The sequence below is a fragment of the Anolis sagrei genome, chromosome 6, assembly GCF_037176765.1.
Source record: "Anolis sagrei isolate rAnoSag1 chromosome 6, rAnoSag1.mat, whole genome shotgun sequence".
Classification (NCBI taxonomy): Eukaryota; Metazoa; Chordata; class Lepidosauria; order Squamata; family Dactyloidae; genus Anolis; species Anolis sagrei.
In genome coordinates this window covers 36,160,291-36,182,760 of record NC_090026.1, presented here as the reverse complement: position 1 = coordinate 36,182,760, position 22,470 = coordinate 36,160,291, and the positions used below count along the sequence as shown (strand labels likewise).

General features: G+C 43.1%; 1 protein-coding gene across 4 annotated transcripts in view; it reads right to left on the bottom strand.

Moving 5' to 3' along the window:
- MLLT6 (MLLT6, PHD finger containing) overlaps nt 1-22,470 on the bottom strand; it is a 170,294-nt gene that overhangs the window by 37,304 nt on the left and 110,520 nt on the right. For all 4 annotated transcript variants that reach the window (XM_060780942.2, XM_060780943.2, XM_060780946.2 and 1 more), the window contains exons 9-10: nt 8,089-8,269; nt 5,235-5,867 (exon numbers count right to left, since the gene is read on the bottom strand). In XM_060780942.2, coding sequence (XP_060636925.2) covers nt 5,235-5,867; nt 8,089-8,269 — 814 coding nt within the window. The remainder of the gene's footprint in view (nt 1-5,234; nt 5,868-8,088; nt 8,270-22,470) is intronic.

The following is a 22,470-nucleotide window of genomic DNA, read 5'->3' as shown; positions in this document are numbered from 1 at the left end:
TCTGGATTTAGTTTCAATCTGTTGTCCCTCATCCAGTCCGTCACAGCGGCCAAACACCGGTTCAGGACTTGAACAGCCTCCTTAGTAGCAGGTGCAAAGGAGTGACAGAGTTGGACATCATCTGTGTACAGATGACACCGCACCCCGAAACTCCGGATGATCTCTCCCAACGGCTTCATGTATATGTTAAACAACATAGGGGACAGTACTGAACCCTGTGGGACTCCACAGTACAATGGCCGAGGAGCCGAGCAGGAGTTCCCTAGTGACACCTTCTGGGAGCAACCCTCGAGGAAGGTCGCTAAATAAATTAGTAAATATATGGATTTGACTTTACATTGCTCTTTAAGCATAAAGCCAGCCCAATAGCTGAACTCTACGAGCTAAGTTCAAAGCACAGTATGGCATAACATTAAAACATTAAACCAGTCTTCCCAAAATAAAATAATTCCAGATCTGTTGGATTATAACTCTCATAACCCCTATGCAGAAGAACAAAGTGTATTTTCCCAGCTCTGTCATGTGTTATGATTTCATCAAATTCTGATGTGTTACTGGGAAAACAGTGATGGAATACTGCAGGCTGGTAGGGGTTCAGCATGTGGAATTCCAAAATTCTCCAGAATTCAAATTGTCCACATGGGTGGCAGCTTTTTCCCCCGAATTATTCGATGCACACAAACATTGTTTGATGCACAAATTTATTTATTTATTTATTTATTTATTTATTTCTGTGTCAGAAGTGACTTGAGAAACTGCTAGTTGCTCCTAGCATGAGAGAATTGGCCGTCTGCAAGGACGTTGCCCAGGGGATGCCCAAATGATTGATGTTTTACCATCCAGTGGGAGATTTATCTCATGTTCCTGCATGAGAAGCTAGAGTTCGACAGACGAGAGCTTACCCTGCTTCACGGATTCGAACTGCCAACCTTTCGGTTGACCAGTCCTGCCAGCAAATGGACTTAAGCCATTGCGCCACCACAAAAATATTTAAAATATTATATAAAACTACCTTAAGGCTATGTGTATAATATATATATGAAACATAAATGAATTTCATGTTGAGACTCTGGATCTATCTCCAAGATATCTCATTATGTATATATATTGAAATATGGGTATTCCAAAATCCCCCCTCCTGCAAAATATACAAAATCTATATCATTTCTGGTCCTGAATATTTTGGATAAGGTATACTCATATATCCGACCCTGCAGATTTAGAAAATCCTACTATGAGGCAAAGTGCAGTGATTATTCCAGATAGCAGATTTGGAGCCTTATGAAGAGACAGTAGAGGATTAGTTACTAGTTAAGTTTTTGTGTGTGGGTGATGAGAATTGTAGTCCAGCAACCTATGAAGCTGTGGGGAGGGAGAAAGGTGAAGTTGCTTAAAAGAGGTCCTGTATCAGAATTCTGACTGCAACTTGGGAAGGAACCCATCAATGGCAGCTTCTCTCCAGTGTCGTTTTGGGAGTGATAGCAGTGTGGATACTGTGATCACAAGATTTGGGAAGAACAAGAAAAAAATATGCTGCAGCAAGTTAACTAGCAAAGAAAGTGGGAGTATGGTCACATTGGGAGTCAAGGCTCTTCTGGACTCTTGGACCAGTTCTTAAACACGCTTCTGGAATGAGCTTCGCGTATTCCAAGTAGACTGGAATGTACTTAATCCTAATCTTTTTTATACTGATTTTAAACCACTTCATTGGATGTGTTGCAATAGCAGATTCCAGATTAGTTTAGTGTTTACACCTTATTTTATTTTTCTGGTTATTTAATATTTAATGTTTATTTCACTTAAGTGATATTTGTCTTTACTGTTCTAATGTAGCACAAATCCTATGTAAAATCATACTATGTATTTTGACATTGACATTGAAATCTGAAATCTATACAGAAAGTCTATTGCTCTACCAACTAAAATCAGAATGTTAAAAAGAATCACCCAGCAACCAGACTGCATGTTTAATATATCACATAGCTTGTTCCAAACCTGAATTGCCAGCAAAGCAAATCCTTTTGCAGAATTTAGAAACTGAACAATCTGCACCAATGTTTTGAAACTGGATTCTATCATTTTGCAACAAGTGTCAGTAGTGAATCTATTTTTTGGTTTGAGCGTTAAAGGAGCTATCCATGGCCCCTTCTACACTGCCACATAATCCAGATTATCAAAGCAGACAATCAGCATAATCTGCTTTGAACTGGATTATATGAGTCTACACTGGTTTATAATCCAGTTCAAAGCAGAAAACCTGGATTTTAAATGGCAGTGTAGAAGGGGCCCATGGTGGTCATCTCTGTCCCCAAATGCGATCTAGCACTTTGTATAGCTTTCCTAATATTTGGACTGAAACTGGAGCACATTTGCCGCCTACTGACATGAAAGCTGCCACCACCACTTCCATTTGGGATAAGGAATGAACCTCTGCATCTAAGTGATCTTAGGGTTCAGATTCTGCAGTTTTGGAACATTAAAGTGTATATCTGGGCATCTTCAAGTTTATCTTGCTGTCCATCAACACTTCCTCCTAAACTGCCATATCAAGTAAGAAGAAAATATAACTTCGTCAAGCTAAGAGAAGGAGGGACATTGATTATGTTTCAAGAATTTGCAATTTTGGACTATCACCATCTTATGTCCTTTCCAAATCTTCTTTCCAGGAACTACACAAAAGAGGGGAATTTGGAATTCCAATGACTACTATACTCATGAGCCCTTGCAAGTCTAGCCTATGTTGAAGGATATTGGGAATAGCAGTTTGCCTGCATCTGAAAATCTACAGGTTCTCCATGATGGAGAGAACGAAGACTGCTCCTGTCTAAGAGAGAAACTGTTACGACATTAACACCTTTACTGCAAGCAATTTTTCACTTATCTGAGATCTAATTGCATGTTTAGCAACCAGCTCATATCACTTATTTGGGGAGAGAAGCATAGACAGCCATGATAAATCATAGACCTGCCAGCCAAGAGTCCAGAAGGAATGTGGGCAACAACCAGCATCAATATTCAGAAAACAGAGCTGAGTGAAAACTGATGAATCTTGGGAAGAATCAGCATATGTTCAAGGATCAGACTTCCCCCGGAATAATTTCTTATTATGCAAGGGAACACCCATCTCTAGCAGCACTTTCCTACCATTCCAGGCACATTTAGTATTAATTTTATACTTCTGTGAGACAAAGGAAGAGACAAAAAACAGTGCCATGTACACAAAATCTTTGTCTTCCTCTTCCCATATGTTTTAGCTTACAACTTCTATTTTCCTTACTCAAATCAGTCAATCATGCAGAACACTGGTATAATTTGGAAGGCCTCTTCTTCCCTATTTCTGAACTATGGGAAACTACAGAAAGCTAAGGAAGTCCACTTTGCAATCCTTGCCATCCCATCTCAGGGCAACCTGGATTTTGAAACTGACAGTGAAAATGTCATTTTTTCTGTATCTAGATTACAAAACTGAAATGCACTGTGGTTTTTTGACTTGTGCTTGCAAGGCAGAAATCACACAGATATGCACCATGACAGCCATGCTTCATGTCTCACAGGAAGTAGCCCTATCTAATACCCATATGCATTCTGTCTTGGCTGGGAATCAGCTGCATTAACATCACTACTGACCAAAAGGTCATGAGTTTGAAGACAGCCCAGGTCAGAGTGAGCTTCTGACCAATTTGTGTAGCTTGCTGCCAACCTTTGCAGCCCGAAAGACAGTTGCATTTGTCAAGTAGGAAATTTAGGTACTGCTTATGCAGGAGGCTAATTTACGATGCCATAAAAACCTCCACCAAGCACGCAAAGAATGAGGAAGTACTTCATCAGTGTCACAAATGGACGGTGAAGGGACAGCTCCCCTGGTGGCCAGAATACCCCCATGAAAAAGGTGGAATGTTAAATAGCCTCTGTATATCTGTCTATATATGTTGTATGTCTATGGCATTCAATGTTTGCCATGTATATGTACATTGTAATCCGCCCTGAGTTCCCTGTGGGGTCAGAAGGGCAGAATATAAACACTGTAAATTAATTAATAAATAAAAATATTAGCAGCCACCGAGGAAGAGAACTGGCATCTTGAAATGGAGGGAGATAGAATAGTTCAGGAGCTGGAGAAAGTGCTGGAAGTTTTCCATTGTCCTGTATAATATTTATATTATTGTACTATTGTATGCCTTTACAGTCCCTGTTCCTTGTTGGTGAATCTTCTATGTATTATATTGCTTGTCTGATGTGATCTATTGTATTATAAACATTCCCTAACCAAATATGTCCTGCTTTGCATTTTGTGGCATCTTGCACACAAAAAATATCATAGAGCTGGAAGAGACCTCATGGGCCATCCAGTCCAACCCCCTGACAAGAAGCAGGAAAATCACATTCAAAGCAGCCCCGACAGATGGCCATCCAACCTCTGTTTAAAAGCCTCCAAAAAAGGAGCCTCCACCACACTCCAAGGCAGGGAGTTCCATTGCTGAACATATATATACCAGATATTTTGTGATCTCTGCTTACAAGCACACATTTAAAACAGACCCTTAAATCTGGTTGCTGCTCTGAAATAGAATAGATCTTCTGAATCAATCAAACTTTTCATGGGTTGTTGTAGGTTTTTCGGGCTGTATGCCCATCTTCTAGAAGCATTCTGTCCTGACATTTCACCTGTATCTGTGGAAGGTCCAGGGTGAAAGAAAGAACTCCTACTCTGGATCTTCCACAGATGTATAAACCCAATTTTCCTAGTTTCCAACAAACCTCACAACATCTGAGGATGCTTGCCACAGATGCAGGCAAAATGTCAGGAGAGAATGCTTCTAGAACATGGTCATACTGCCCCCCAAAAATCTACAACAACCCAGTGATTCTGGCCATGAAAGTATTTGACAATACAAGCCTTTCTTGAGTGTAGACTTAACTGAAAATTTACTAAATCTGCCTACTGTAGCTGTAGTTGGAATTGGCCTACTGCAGCTGGAATTAACGATTAGATTTAGACCTTAGGCCATGCCTCCCATAATCTACAAAGCAAAGCGATTCTGGGTGCTGAAACCCAAAACTTTGTTTTTCTGAGATCTATGAAGATTGCATAGTAAATGCCAATATGTTATGTTTACATTCACCTTTACTTGAAATAAAATAAAGGTTGAAATCCAGAAGATGCTGAATATGCTTCATCTAGTTTTGGGACCCATCAAATATGAAGATCCTGTCCACAGAGGCATGCTACTTACCTGAACCCAAGAGCGGGGATTCCAGACTGAGGCTTGGAAGAGCTGCTGCATGGCTGAAAGCCCGTGAGGATCCACCAATGCTGGAGCTGACCAGGGATCCCGCAGAGAAAGGTGAGGAGGAGGTAGCCGTGGACCCAACCAGCTGGGCTCCCAGAACTTCCTTGTTCTTGCTTCCCTTTGGCCTGCCTGGACCATGCTTGCTCTTCTTGTTGGCTTTGTGCTTTTTTTCTTTCAGGACTTCTCCCTCTTCCACATTGAGGGATGGCATTCTTTTGTGGCTGTTGCCGCTGCCACCGCCAACACTCCCACTGCTGCTGCCACTGCCAACACTCCCCCCAGTTGGGCCACCAAGAGAGTTGGAGGCCTTGTAGTCCACGGGCGAAGCGTCACGGGCTTTCTGCTGGCTGATGGCTGAGGTGGAGAAGCGCATGATGGAGCCGAAGCCCGAGAAGATCACCTTCTGCTCAAAGACGTCGCTCTTCTGCCCTTCGTACAATGGAGAGCAATGCGCGGAAGACGAGGAGGAAGAGACAGGTTTGCGGTACTTTTCGTCTTCTGATGTAGGCTGCTGCTGCTCAAGCTTCGGGAAGGTCACAAAGTCCTGGGAGAATGGCAAGGAGCTGCATGAGGTACCTGAAAGGGGATCAAGGGAAATCCTGAAACCTCTAGCAGGCATGATAGAGCTACAGTCGCTTGTTTGCATTTTTTATGAAGCACCTGAATTTGCACAGAGACACAAGCAACTTTGTGGCTGAATGGTCACCCTCAAACACTGAAAAGGGGAAGGGAGAAAAAGTAGTTTTGTGGTCTCTTTAAGACCAAACTATATATTTCAGCATCAACTTTTATGAGCCAGTTCTTCAGATGCACTGCAACTCACAATTCAGCTTTACGTTAAATAACTCATTAGTCTTTAAGACACCACAAGACTCTGCTTTCCTTTTCTCTTCTTATACAGGCATGTATTACTGTTGTGTGCCTTTCAAGTCATTTCTGACTTATGGCAACCCCAAATTGAAACCTCTTTAGGGCTTTCCTGGCAAGATTCAACCAGAGGTATTTTGCCACTGCTTTCCTCTGAGGCTGAGAGACTGTAACTAGATCCAGATCACCTATTAGGTTTCCATGGTCAATCAGGGACTCAGATCTTGGTTTTCTGGAGTCCTAGTGCAACACTCAAACCACCATATAATAGTGGCTCTCACATATAGGAATAGATTAAAACATTTATGATTTTGGAAATTAAAAGTTAGAAGGCCTGGATCAATTGTTAGGCGTTTGACAAAGTTGTCAGAGCCAACCTGTGAAACATTTAATTATATCACGTTATTTCTCACTTCAGTCCCAAATTTCCATTAAACTTCATGGATGATATGAAGTAAAAGGAAAAGGAAAAGGAGGAGGAGAATAAGGAGAAGGAGATGAAGGAGGAGGAGGAGGAGGAGCATAAGGAGAAGGAAGAGGAGAAGGAGAATGAGGAGGAGGAGGAGGAGAAGGAGATGGAGGAGAAGGAGGAGGAGGAGGAGGAGGAGGAAGAGGAGGAGGAGCAGGAGGAGAAGGAACTTTCTAAGGGAGTATAGCTCCCTAAAATCTCTTGCAGAAAGACCAAGAACTTTGTTTGCACCTTAAACACCAAACCTTTTATTTGGCATCAGCTTTCATGGACTGCAACCTACTCCCTCTTTGTTTGATTTGTTAAAATAATAAATATACGTACTTATCATTTATATAGTTTCCAGAGAGATAGTCACGTCAGTTTTCACAGCAAAAATAACATATCCTATGACACTGTAAAGGCTAACATGTTTATTACACCATCACCTTTTGTGGTAGAGTGATGAAAAGGGCCGTGTCCACAAAAAAACTTATGCCACCACACACTGGTTCATTTTAAAATTGCTACAATCACTTGATTGTTTTGGTAATACTTTTCTTTTTCAATCAGACTGCCTCACATGCACAATCACTTATTATCCCATTTGACAAATGGAGGGCTGAGGCTGAGAGAGCCAGAGTCTGCCTAAGGCTGTTGAGTGAAAAGGCAGAGGACAGGGCAGGCTTCCTGATCTATAGCTAACACTCTAAATCCATATGTTACAACAATGCTAAAAGCAGCAGAAGGACAGCTAGAGACAAAATGTCAACTTTTTTTCATGTCAGGAGCAACTTGAGAAACTGCAAGTCGCTTCTGGTGTGAGAGAATTGGCTGCCTTCAAGGACGTTGCCCAGGGGACCCCTGGATGTTTTACCATCCTGTGGGAGGCTTCTCTCATGTCCCCACATGAGAAGCTGGAGCAGACAGATGGTCAGCAGTCTGTCAGCAGTCCTTCCAGCACAAGGGTTTAACCCATTGCACAACCGGGTGCTCCTGACGTCAACTTACAAAGGCAATCAATCTTAACTGCAACATTTTGGGTCAAAAGACAAAGTGAATTATATAAATTATGCACATTTGTGTACATTTGCTTACTTTGTTTTCTTTACTCTGATTCTGCTAGTCAAAGGGAGTGAGCGGGCAGTAATGAGCTATGCAAGTTATAGAAGTCTTACATATAGCTATTGATCATTCTCAGCAACATCTGGTGTTTCCAATGGAATTGCCCAAATTCTCTGAAACTTACCTACTGTGCCAAATTATTTGGGGTACATGGCTAGTGAAAACAAGGTAAAGCAAAACAGTTCCACAAAAGTGGCACAGAACCATGAAATGCACTGCAGCCTCATACAAATCAAAGTTTTTCAAACAGGAAGGTTAGAGATTTAGATGTTCTAAAACAGACCCAGAGACTAAAAAAAGCAGTGGCCCTCAATTGCTCACTGTTAGTCTTACGCCACTGATTTTGCCATTATTCACCTGCAGGTGGAAATGTCCCACTGGAAGACAATGATGATACAAAACCCGTTGAGTTTTTCCCACTTCCTGACTTCTTGGCCTTGTGGCTTGTGCCATGGCTTGAAGACTTTTTGCCTTTCACCTCCGACCTGATGACCTCCGGTGTTTCTTTACTGCTCTCGAGATGATTGGTGGAAATTTGCTGTAAAGGGCACAAGAAGAAAAGATGAAAGAATTACTGTACTGAAATCATTCTAGACAAATAGCATCAGTTCCATGCAGGTTTAAGCTCTTTCGTTTAGACATGACACCATCGGGAACATTTATGGCATGAATCCTGCTTCCAACAGCCTTTAGATCTATATATTGAGAAGGAAATGATGTGGAGTTGGGTGCCGTCTCTATGCAGATGACGCCCAACTCTACCACTCATTTCTACCGAATTCCAAGGAAGCTTCCCAGACTATGAATCAGTGTCTGGCAGCTGTGATGGACTGGTTGAGGGCTACAGGTTGAAGCTTAATCCAGACAAGACAGAGGTTCTCCTGGTTAGTCGTGGGGTCGACCGAGGTATTGGGTAGCAACCTGTGCTCAACGGGATTACACTCTCCCTGAAGGCGCAGGTCCGTAGCTTGGAGGTCTTCCTAGACTCAACGCTGTTGCTTGATGCTCAGGTGTTGGCGGTGGCTGGGAAGGCCTTTGCACAACTCAAACTTGTGCGCCAGCTGCAACCATACCTCATGAAGTCTGACTTGGCCAGGGTTAGGGTTTAATCTGAGATAATCAGAAAATCTGGCATCAGATCCTGAGCTATAGGGGCCCTTAGTCAATCAGTAACTCATTCACTCACTCACTCACTGAGCCCCCTTCTACACTGCCTATATAACCCTGATTATTAGCTTTGAACTGGATCATATGGCAATGTAGGCTCATATAATCCAGTTCAAAGTAGATAATGTGGATTATCTGCTTTGATAATCTAGATTATATGGTATTGCAGAATGGGACTCACATTAGCTCACTCATTCTTAACATTCTTCTCTTTAAGATGCTCAATCTCATAATAACCTATAACAAGGCCCATTCCAAATTACACAAGACCAAACCAACCAACATTAGTCAGGGCAAGAAGCCGTCCTGTATAAGCAGCAATTCTAAAGAGTTCTTGTTCTCAGGGCTTGGGGAATTTTTTTAGATACAACTCCTTGAATTTCTTATCGAGTATGCCAGCCTGTTTGGGGGATTCTGGGAGCTGGGAATCCAAAAAAGAAATTTCCTGAAAGTATTACATTGCAGTTAGATGACAAAGACTTTCAGAAGAGAAGCCCTCTTCTTGAGAAACTAGTTTGCTAAATAAATTCAGTGCTAAAATATTAATATCTGCATAAAAGTCAACACAATTTCCTTGATTATATTTAAGCAAAAACTGTGCAACAGCTTTTTTGTGCCAGAAGCTATTGAGAAACTGCAAGTCGCTTCTGGTGTGAGAGAATTGGTCACCTGCAAGGACGTTGCCCAGGGGACACCCAGATGTTTTGATGTTTTATCATTCTTGTGGGAGGCTTCTCTCATGTCTCCACATGGGGAGCTGGAGCTGTTAGAGGGAGTTCATCCATGCTCTCCCCAAATTCGAACCTGCGACCTGTTGGTCTTCAGTCCTGCTGGCACAAGGGTTTAACCCACTGCGCCACAAGAGTTTCCTTGTGAAACAACTGGAAACAAACCAATCCATTCCAGATAAGCCTGAGGTATGTGGAAGAAAGAGTGGTAAAAATGGGAGGTTTCTGTTGTCTCTGAGTAAACAACTCTGCGGATATTTGATGTTAAGCTTTTCTGATGTACAAATAAGGGGTGGGAAGGGGATGAGATATGTGAGAATCCTTCTGGTTTTTGGCATCATCTAAGTGGGTTCTGGCATCATCTAAGTGGCAAGGAGGAAGAAAAGGGAAGGAGCCATATAAGAGCAGCATAGCTATGTGAAACCATCATGGGAAAACATAAATAAAAAGAACTCATATACCAAATAGGTTTAGCCAGCAAGCTGACCTCACTAACCACACATCTAAAGAAAACTCCCAGAAAATTTCATTCTTTCGTCCAACTCCTCTCCTTGCTAATAAATTAAGACACATACAGAGCTGAGAGAGGAGGACAACAAGAAAGAAGTAGCCCAGAATCCACATCAAAGAATATCATTTTAATCCGTTGGGCCAAAAATCGGAAGGAATGAATAACCACGTTATTAAGTGTCAGAGAAAGATCTTCATGCAGATTATGAATGTTAAGTGGAAAATTCATTAACATTCCAACTAGCCAACAGTGAGGTAGAGGGACACAGATGTTTGCACGGATCACTGTGGAAGAAATTCAGTCATTTCAGTTTTGAGTTCAAACAAATGGAGTCAATGAAACAAACTGGTTGATGCTCTTCTCACCCCTTTTGTGGGAATTGAATTCTAGTATTCTCTAGACACAGATCTTTCAGCTGTTCACCTTGTGTGGGAAAACCTGAGTTATTTCCCAGTCTTTTCTTCTGATACAAGATACTTCTATGCCCGGATTGGCTCCTGGCTTGGCATTTTAATTGGTCAGAAATATAAGCTCTCTACAACCTTTTGCTAAGCCACTCACCTTTCCTGTCTGTGAGTCAGGACATCCTTGCTCAGACCGAGTCGTCTGTGCACATTCAGAAGAAGACCTACAAGCCACTCTAAACACCTTCGCAGAAGCATATGAGCAGCTCGGCTTGTCATCACACATCGAGAAAACCAAAGTGCTCTTCCAGCAGTCACCAACCAATCCCTCTCCAATGCCAGAAATACAGCTTTAATGGTGTAACATTAGAAAATGTTGTCCATTCCCACTACCTTGGCAGCCACCTCTCCACAAAAGTCAACATTGACACTGAAATTCAACACTGCCTGAGCTCTGCGAGTGCAGCATTTTTCCGAATGAAGCAGAGAGTGTTTGAGGACCGAGACATCCATAGGGATACCAAGGTGCTTGTTTATAAAGCTATTGTCCTCTCAACCCTGCTATATGCTTGTGAGACGTGGACAGTCTACAGACATCACATGCAACTCCTGGAACGATTCCATCAGCACTGCCTCCAGAAAATCTTGCAAATCTCTTGGAAAGACAGACAAATGTCAGCATGCTGGAAGAAGCAAAGACCACTAGCATTGAAGCGATGGTCCTCCGCCATCAACGCTGCTGGACCGGCCACGTTGTTTGGATGCCTGACCATCGTCTCCCAAAGCAGTTGCTCTACTCCGAACTCAAGAATGGAAAATGGAATGTTGGTGGACAGGAAAAGAGATTTAAAGATGGGCTCAAAGCCAACCTTAAATCTCTGGCATAAACACTGAGAACTGGGAAGCCCTGGCCCTTGAGCACTCCAGCTGGAGTTCAGCTGTGACCAGCAGTGTTGTAGAATTTGAAGAGGCACGAATGGAGGGCAAAAGAGAGAAACCTGCCAAGAGGAAGGCACGTCAAGCCAACCCCGACCAGGACCGCCTTCCACCTGGAAACCAATGCCCTCACTGTGCGAGAAGATGTAGATCAAGAATAGGGCTCCACAGTCACTTATGGACCCACCGCCAGAACCTTGGAGGACCATCATCCTCGGACTACGAGGGATCACCTAAGTAAGTCGGACCGAGTGTAACTACAGTCTTTGTCCCTCTGTGCAACTCCCAGAACTTTAAAGTACCCAAAAGTAGCTTTTCTGGGTTACTTCTTTCTTTTGCTCTGACTCACACCTGAAGTAACACGGCTACTGTGCCACTGCTTAAAATGCCTTAGTCTTACACAGTGAAGGAATGGCATTGATTTAACCCAGCTGTCAGCCCTAGACCCTTGACCAGCTGGCTTATAGTCATACAGCCAAGGAACTGAAAGCAATTATAATGATATCAGCATAGGTATAAAACCTCTAAAGTAAAGGTAAAGGTTTCCCCCTGACATTAAGTCCTGTTGTGTCCGACTCTGGAGGTTGGTGCTCATCTCTATTTCTAAGCCGAAGAACCGGCGTTGTCTGTAGACGTCTCCAAGGTCATGTGGCCGGCATGACATCATGGAGCATCGTTAGTCACTGCCAATTTCCCGATCTTTTGGGGTTTCAGCCCTTGGAATCACTTCCTCCCAAAATAGATAGAGCTGTGTCCTCTGCTTCCTTATATCTCCAGAGACTGCCTCCTATCTCCCCAGTCACCAGATCAGCCGTATTCAGTGAGCAAACAAACAATGAATCTGTGAGAGCTGAGACAGAAAGACACAGACATCACACATCTGGCAAAAGGGTACCTTGGTCACAGTTTCCAACCAGCCTCCAGTTCTGTCAAGCTTTTCCTATGAAGCAGAGGAGTATCTCCCGTGTTCTAGCTGGTGAAAGGAGCCGCTACGAGGAATAACTGATTCTGAAGGTTGCAAGGAAACTGGATGCAGTTGGGGGTGGGAAGGAGCAGGAAAAAACCTCTGGCAGCAGTGCCATGGATTAGACAAGGACTACTGATAGCGGGAGGAGGGGGGAAGAACAATAAACAATCAAGTCCCCTTGAGAGTCCTCCCCATACAGAACAAGACAAAAGGGATGCAGTGGAACAACTAACAAAAGCAAGAAGTGGCAGTCAGAAGAGCAGTAGCTTGCTTCGAGATTCGTTCTGTTACAGAAGCAGCCTTTCCTTGTTGGAAAAAAAAAACCCAACTGCCTTTCCAATTTAGGAATTCTGCGCCTTCCAGATGCCTGTTCAGATTGACCCGAGCAGCCCAAATGATAGATACTGTCAAGGTTTAGTTCTCACTGAAGCAGTCCAATCTGTTGGCTAAGAGCTTGGGGACCTTAGTTTGCTATTTAAGGCTACAACTCCTGGCGTCTCCAGCAATGTTTTCAAGCTCTCTGTCAGCTGTACCACTTCAGAAACTGCAAGGTGTAGGCATATGCATTAGATGCTGTCATGTTCAGCCCTGTAAATGCATACATTATGTATACTACATCTCTGCATAGAAAAATAGCACATCGAAGAAGCTTAGAGTCATATGACTGGAAGGAGCCACAAAGGCTATCTCGTCCAAACCTCTGCCATATAGAAACACACAATGAAACATTCCTGAAAGATACCCAACCAATCTCTGTTTGAAGATCTTTAAAAAAGGTGAGTCAAAAGGTTAGTGTGCAGAAGTCATTGATACTATGTATGTGTTTAACTGTTAGAGTATATATTTGTGTTTGTAACAGTAGCTAAAACTAGAGTTATCTGGTTTTAATCCACAGTGAGTGTTGCCAAGGAGACCAGGCAGGCTAGCTCAGGAGAGTGAGAAGTGGGCGGAGCCAAGCAGGAAAAAGTTATTAGACGTCTTTGGAAAAAGGCAGAGAGTGTGAGTGTGTGTGAGAGAGTGGAGGCTTGAAAAGCCTGGGAGAGAGGTGTGTGTGAGCAGCTGGAGGTTTTTTGGTCTAGAAGGGCTGAAGAGAGAAACCTGGCCAGTTTCTTTAGTCAAGGAAGACTAAAGGAAGCCTGTTAGGATCACTAGTCAAGGAAGGACTAGAGATCAGAGATTTGATCAAGGAAAGATCAAATTGGAAGGCTAGTTATAGTGGGAAACATTATTCACTAAACAGCTTCACCTCAGTAAAAGTTGGCCATGAGCTGTGTTATTTGAAAGAGTGGACTATATTAAAACCAAGTGACATTCAAAGTTCTATAGGTTATTTAACAGCCTGCAACCATACGCTTTGTACACAATAAACTTGTTATCTTTTGTTAAAAACCGTCTCATCTCATCTAACCTGCGTCTGTAGAGCCAGATCTCATCTGTGATACCTCAAATACCTCACGTTGGTGGCAGTTACCTTAATGTACAACTAATAATTGGCCTCCTCTATAATATATTCTTACATACAATTGAGGCCTGAGATTAATTCCCTCCATAATCATCCACATCTGCACAATTGGTTTGCACATCTTCTCAGTTAGCTTTCCCTGAAATGCAGTCCTTATGTAGAAAAACAATCCCAACTTTGGAATGCATGCAACTAAGAAGTTGAATAGCAACACAAGAAGTTTGCCAGATCATTTAAAATTAGCCACCAGTATTGTTCCATCCATCTTGTTCTTGATGAACCCCAGTTTAATATTACAAAAATGGAGACTTGTTCTTTCCATCCCAATAGAGCAAATGTATTTTGAACAAACATGCCTTGAATCCTGGGTAAACAATTGTACCCAGCAGCAAACTATGAGCAGGTTGTGCAGATAATGCATTCACAGTGCAGCAAGATCTGATGCTTTTGGTGTACTCTAGAAAACTGCTGCCAGTCTCCTTGATCTGACAGCTGGAGTTCACTCAATCCGAAGGCTGTGGGTGAGGGACAGAGGGAGGCAAAGGCTGCTTTCTCTTTTGTTGCTGGGCTCCATGCACTACAGCTTGCTCCCCCTTTTCCAGCAGATGCCATTGTCACCTCCCTGAGATTGGCTGCAGCTGTGGCAGAAGGGAAGCAAGATAAGATGCCAATGCTGGGAGGGAGAGGGAAGGGGCAAGGGCTGTCCACGGACAGAAGGAAAGGGCCTGCCAGTACCGCCTACAGCTGTCCAGTAAGTGGAGCCAATTCATTTTATGGCTCTAGGGCACACTGATAAGGAATGCAAAGATGAGATTTGCCTCCTGATTTTTGGAGTTGCATTTGTGTAGTGCATTTGTTGTCTACTGGAAAACTTAAAGGGAGTTGCTGAGTTTGCTAGGATATGGTAAAGAGTTGAGGTTGCCACTCTACATCTTAATGGCAGAACATTGGGTAACCTGCCATTAACCTGCCCAAAATAGATTATCCTAAGTGTCCCATAGATCAGAATGAACTAACTCCCCAGAGCAACAACAAATAATATTTTCTGTTCTGCTTAAAATAGGCTGCCAATATAAAATAAAACCCTGGAAAAATTAAGGGAGTGATGCAAGTGCCTCAGGTAGCTGGTTCTAAAGGACAGAAGCGAGGCTGCTGTATTCTTCATTAAGCCTGCTCTCTGGGATATATCCCTTTATTGAACTGTGCCACAAAACGTGTTCTGCACCCTCTAAACTGGACTGTTCGTACACAGAGGAAGGGGCTGGTGCCATCCTGGACACAGGAACCACCTAACCACAATGCTTCCATACTGTCATTAACTCATTATTTACTCTCATCAGTTCCATTACTGAACAGGAAGTGGTTCAGTGCCTCTTCGTCTGTCTCACAGAAAGAGATAGCACATGCAAGCAGAGCTGGGCCTCATCAATAATTTGCAACACTGCAATCCAACTTTATTGATGTTCATGTAAGTGTTAAAGGGCACAGAGTGGATTGAAAAACAAGATGGAATCTTTAGGGGGACCTTTACCTCACTTGCAAGCAAAGTCCAGAAGAAGTCTCCTGTCACTATCTGAAATCATCTACACAGACATGAGCAATACCACCATGTCACTTTATCTTGGCGTCACCTTAGATCGAACACTAGCATATAGGAAAGACTGCTTGAACACCAGGCACAAAGTAGCTGCACGCAATGACATCCTGCGAAAACTTACTGGCAGCACATGGGGTGCAGACCCCAAATTAATAAGAACATCAGCCCTAGCCTTGTCTTACACAACTGCTGAGTATGGCTGCTGTTTAGCATAGGTCTGCCCATGCAAAGCAGGTGAACATAGCATTGAATGAAACCTGCAGAATAATCACAGGGTGTCTTAAACCTACACCTGTTGATAAACTATACAAGCTAGCTGGCATTGCCCCCCCCCCCCATGTGCGACGGGAAGTTGCTGCTAAACGTGAGAGAAATAAGGTTGAACACTGTGAAAGCCGCCCACTACATGGCTACCAGCCTCCTCCCAGCAGACTCAAATCAAGGAAAAGCTTAATGGGAACTACCACTCCTCTTGGTGTCCCTCCAGCAACAGCAAGGGGATCCCTCTGGGCAGCTAAATCAGGAAATCCCAATTGGATGGCCTCCCATGAGGGTCTTCCTCTAGGGGCAAACCAAGAATGGACAACCTGGAAATCCCTGAATAGACTCAGAAGCGGAGTGGGCAGATTAAAAGACAACCTGGCAAAATGGCACGACCTAGAAGAATCCCATAACTTGTGTGACTGTGGAGCAGAACAGACAACTCTGCATCTGTATGCTTGTCCACTATGCCCTGCCTCATGTACAGAGGAGGAATTGTTGGAGGCTACAGACAATACTGTTGCTGTTGCCCGTTTTTGGTCAAAAGATATTTAGCCGCCTGCACACCTTCTATTTTATCAGTTTTATATTAATTTATGCAATGCTTTTGATACAAAATAATACCATGTCACCAAGGATGTTGGGAGCCCCCAGTGGCACAGTGGGTTAAACCCTTGTGCCTGCAGGACTTAAGACTGACAGGTTGCAGGTTCAAATCTGGGAAGAGCGCAGATGAGCTCCCTCTGTCAGCTCTGGCTCCCCAAGCAGGGACATGAGAGAAGCCTCCCACAAGGATGGTAAAAGCATCATAACATCCTGGCATCCTCTGGGCAGCATCCTTGCAGACAGCCAATTCTCTCACACCAGAAGCAGTTTCTCAAGTTGCTCCTGACATGGAAAAAAAAACCAAACCAAAAAACCCAAGAACATCAACTCCTAACCAATAGAGTTGTTGAGTAATGTATCAAGGAGAGTGATATCAAACATGCAGAAAACCGAAATAAAAGCAGGAGGGAGAGATCAAAATCATGCCACTCATGTGTCACATGCAACCTTCTTGGTAACCTAATATATATAGGTTTTGGAACCCTTACTGCTCCCCCGAAGTTCTCCAGCATAGCCTAAATGTGATGTGGGGAGGAATGAGCCAAACGGGACACTTAGGATAAACTATTTTGGGGTTAAACTGGCCAAAAATAAATATATAGAAAAATGACACTTAAAACAGTAACTATAGTAACCTTTTGATTTCCAAAATGGTGGCCATGGTTGGACATGGTGGTCTTCTTAAGTGCCAGAGGGCCTCAAAATGGCATAGTCCAGCTTTCTGGCCTCAGAAGCACGCTCCTCACAACAGGGCCACACTCTCTCAGTCTCTTTTCAGAAGGAAATTGATAGCTGCCCCTTCCTCCATCAGAATTAGCAAGGTGTTTTGGATTGTCGAAGGCTTTCATGGCTGGAATAACTGGGTTGTTGTACCCTCACTACCTCTGAGAATGCTTGCCATAGATGCAGGCGAAACATCAGGAAAAAATGCCTCTAGAAAATGGCCATATAACCCGAAAAAACCTACAACAATCCAAGATGTTTTGGGTTCTAGATCTCAGCCTAACGGGATCTAGTTTCCCAGAGGTTGTTGTTGTTCATTCGTTCAGTCGTCTCCGACTCTTCGTGACCTCATGGACCAGCCCACGCCAGAGCTCCCTGTCGGCCGTTACCACCCTCAGCTCCCTCAAGGTCAGTCCAGTCACTTCAAGGATGCCATCCATCCATCTTGCCCTTGGTCGGCCCCTCTTCCTTTTGCCTTCCACTTTCCCCAGCATAATTGTCTTCTCTAGGCTTTCCTGTCTCCTCATGATGTGGCCAAAGTACTTCAACTTTGTCTCTAGTATCTTTCCCTCCAGTGAGCAGTCGGGCTTTATTTCCTGGAGGATGGACTGGTTGGATCTTCTCGCAGTCCAAGGCACTCTCAGCACTTTCCTCCAACACCACAGCTCAAAAGCATCAATCTTCCTTCGCTCAGCCTTCCCTAAGGTCCAGCTCTCACATCCGTAGGTGACTACAGGGAATACCATGGCTTTGACTAGGCGGATCTTTGTTGCCAGTCTGATGTCTCTACTCTTCACTATTTTATCGAGACTGGACATTGCTCTCCTCCCAAGAAGTAAGCGTCTTCTGATTTCCTGGCTACAATCTGCATCTGCAGTAATCTTTGCACCTAGAAATACAAAGTCTGTCACGGCCTCCACGGTTTCTCCCTCTATTTTCCAGTTGTCAATCATTCTTGTTGCCATAATCTTGGTTTTTTTGATGTTTAGCTGCAACCCGGCTTTTGCGCTTTCTTCTTTCACCTTGATTAGAAGGCTCCTCAGCTCCTCCTCGCTTTCGGCCATCAGAGTGGTGTCATCTGCATATCTGAGGTTGTTAATGTTTCTTCCAGCAATTTTCACCCCAGCTTTGCATTCATCCAGCCCCGCACATCGCATGATGTGTTCTGCATACAAGTTAAAAAGGTTGGGTGAGAGGATGCAGCCTTGCCGTACGCCTTTCCCAATCTTGAACCAGTCTGTTGTTCCGTGGTCAGTTCTTACTGTTGCTACTTGGTCCTTGTACAGATTCCTCAGGAGAGAGACAAGGTGGCTTGGGATGCCCATCCCACTAAGAACTTGCCACAATTTATTATGATCCACACAGTCAAAGGCTTTAGAATAGTCAATGAAGCAGAAGTAGATGTTTTTCTGAAACTCCCTGCCTTTCTCCATTATCCAGAGGATATTGGCAATCTGGTCTCTCGTTCCTCTGCCTTTTCTAAACCCAGCTTGAACACCTGGCAACTCTCGCTCCATGTATTGCTGGAGTCTTCCTTGCAGGATCTTGAGCATTACCTTACTGGCATGAGAAATAAGGGCCACTGTACGGAAGTTGGAGCAGTCTTTCGCATTTCCCTTTTTTGGTATGGGGATATAAGTTGATTTTTTCCAGTCTGATGGCCATTCTTGTGTTTTCCATATTTGCTGGCAAATGGCATGCATCACCTTGACAGCATCATCTTTTAAGATTTTAAACAGTTCAGCTGGGATCCCGTCGTCTCCTGCTGCCTTGTTGTTAGCAATGCTTCTTAAGGCCCATTCAACCTCACTCCTCAGGATGTCTGGTTCTAATTCATTCACCACACTGTCATAACTATCCTCAATATTATTATCCTTCCTATACAGATCTTCTGTATAGTCTCGCCACCTTCTCTTGATCTCTTCAGCTTCTGTTAGGTCCCTGCCATCTTTGTTTCTTATCATACCAATTTTTGCCTGAAATTTACCTCCAATGTTTCTAATTTTCTGGAAGAGGTCTCTTGTCCTTCCTATTCTGTTGTCTTCTTCCACTTCCATGCATTGCTTATTTAAAAATAATTCCTTATCTCTTCTGGCTAACCTCTGGAATTGCGCATTTAACTGGGCATATCTCCCCTTATTATCCCTGTTTCCTTTTGCTTTCCTCCTTTCTTGGGCTACTTCCAGTGTCTCAGCAGACAACCATTTTGCCTTCTTGGTTTTCTTTTTCTTTGGAACGTACTTCCCAGAGGTACCTGCCCGGATACTGTCTGGAATGAAATATTAGACTAAAGAAACGTTGGGTCCAATTTCCACAATCAATTTTTTTGTGAGAAATGCAAAAGAATAAGAAAGAAAAAGCCCAGGACTTAATTTGAGCTGGGAAAAGCATTCTAATAGCAGCATGTTTGTCCTCCAAACCAAATGAAGCAATAGCACATAGAGCACATTGCAGAATGGGTAAATCATTCTCACATTACAATGGGTGTGACAAACTCACAAATATCATTGGATGCAAAGCTTTCCAGTTAAATCAGGGGAGAAGGATTGCCAGACCGGTCTGAGCGGCAAACCCTCTCTCCCTTTGGAAATTAAGCCTCCCTTAAATCTCTTTCTCAGACTCATTTTTATATCCGAAAGGATTTAGGTCAGCTGGAATCTCTGGTGACACTAAGAAACCCAGTGGGAACTCCGCCTATGGCAGGAGAGCATCCAATTAAAAGACGTCTTTCTCCAACGCAGCCTCCTGACCTGGATTATGAAGTCTCGTGAAGGAACGCTAGCCAAGGGAGGCAAATCAGAAAGGGGGTTGGGGTGGGAAACTGATGGATTTGGAGAGCCAGATGTTGGAAGGTCTCCATCTGTGGCACTGTCGTGAATCCCTGTCAACAAGTAATCGGAAACTTTGCACTCAGGGAGGGGGCCGGAAGCACAGAACAACGAGTCAAAGGATTCAGGTATCACTCTAGACTGCATATGTTGTGGAATGAGATATATAATAAACGGAACCATTTCAGGCTGCTACTGTGGGAATTCCCCTTTCTGAATGCTCATCTGCAAAAAAGCACACTGCAAGAAGAGGCGTTCTGCTTTATTTTTACACAGGAAAGCAAACTACTTTCTCACCTAGATTCTGAATTAATATAATTGTGTCACCCCATTCTGCTGCAGAGAGATTAAAGCCTTGATTCAAGGGGATAGATAAAAATAGGTAACCCCACTCCACATCAGATGGTAATAAATGCTAAAGTGAATGTCCTTTTCTGCCTAACATCAAAATCGTCAAGATGAGTCCCCAAAATACAAGCGTTGACATAAACAGCAAACCTATTCCTCTCTAAGAAGAGCAGTTCTTTTGTAAAGCTAATGGGTCTTGATGATTCAAGGTGAACATATCCTAAAATAGTCTACATTGCAATTAGGATAGTGTGTAATAGTAGATTATTACTAAAGAAAATCTACACAATTCACACTATATACAAGCTTCTATGGGGATTGCAGTTCAGTCCAGAGGCAACATGGACATTTGTGGGTGGAAGATTACTTCATAGTCCCTGCTGATCCAAAAGGCTTGGTGCTTTGACTATACAAGCTCTGCTTTCGTTGTAGTACTCGATGAGCAACAATTTGTGGCTTCCATTAAAGAAATAATGAAAAGGGAAAATAATATCTGTAAGAAAAAAAATAATAAATCCAATTGTGTTAAGTGATTTTTTAAATATTGTTATGAGTAATCTACTCATAGTAACAATAAGTTTTCATATCTGGATCTTGGGTCTCCCTTTTTCCAATGTTCTTCCATAAATTGAAGCAATGTCGTGGATACATGGATAGCCCTTTGATCCTGTTAAGGAAGTGCAAATAAAGTACCTATTTTCCTAAAATTTTGAAATTCATACTATCTCACTGTGGAATGAGCTCTGAGGATTACCTGGGAAGGAATTCGACTGGAGCATTGTAGCACACCTAACTACTTGGGAGTTACCCTGGACCATGCTCTGACTTACAATAAGCACTGCTCGACTATCAAGCAATAAGTGGGTGCTAGAAATAATATCATACGAAAGCTGATTGTCACAACCTGGGGATCACAACCAGACACAGTGAAGACATCTGCCCTTCTGCTTTGCTCCTCTGCTGCTGAGTATGCATGCCCAATGTGGCATACATCTCACCATGCTAAAGAAGTGGATGTGGCTCTTAACAAGACATGCCACATTATCACAGTATATCTATGCCTTACACCACTGGAGAAATTACACTGTTTAGCCGGTATCACACCACCTGACATCCACCAGGAAGTAGCAGCCAGCAATGAAAGGACCAAGGCATCGACATCTCCAGCCCATTCTCTGGATACCAGCCAGCATACCAACATCTTAAATCAAGAAATAGCTTCCTAAGATCTGCAGAGATACTCGCAGGAATGCCTCAGCAAGTGAGAGTCGAAAAGTGGCAGGCTAAAACCCAGAATCTCAATCAGTGGCTGAGACCAGATGAGAAACACCTTCCTAGGCACACGGAAGGCTGGGCAACTTGGAAACCACAAAACAGACTGTCTCTGGCACTACGAGATGCAAAGCCAATCTTAAGAAATGGAGCCACAAAGTGGAGTCCACAACATGCAAGTATGGAGAAGAGCAAACCACAGACCACTTTCTACAATGCTGTCTGAGCCCTGCCACATGCGCAATGGAGAACCTTCTTATGGCAACACCAAAGGCACTCCAAGTGGCCAGCCACTGTTCAAAGGACATTTAGTATAATGCCAAGTTTTTACACTTTGTGTTTTTAAATACATTATAACCGTACCCTCGGTTTGCTTCTGACATGATAAATAAATAAAACTGTGGGATGAATTAATGCAAGTGTGCCTTACTTATGTGTGCGATTTTTTAAATGAAGCATTCTGTTTTCCAGTGTCGTTCTATAGGCATGTGACTAGAGTTATATTTTACTACTCAGTCTGACCCACTTTTTACGAGTCCCTTGCTGCTACAGGAATTTATCCCAGAATGCTCAAGAGAGCCTAGGGTGCATCTACCAAGGGTGTAGATGTAATGAAGTTTGACATTATTTTAACTGCTATAGTTCGATGCTATGGAATCATGGGAAGTGATAGTTTTATGAGATGCTTATCCTTCTCTGTCAGAGAGCTATGGTGAAACAACAAAATGCAGATGTTCAGTATTTTGTGGCCACTGATCAAATTTTACTTACATTCTCTAAATGCCTGCTACATTTTTTTTCCAGGGGACATATTTCTGCAACCCTTGATTTGCTTTAAACCTACTAATAAATGATTGTATGCAAGGATTATATCTGCAATCTAGATCAGCAGAAGTGAATTCACACAAACACATAGATAGGGAGGGAGG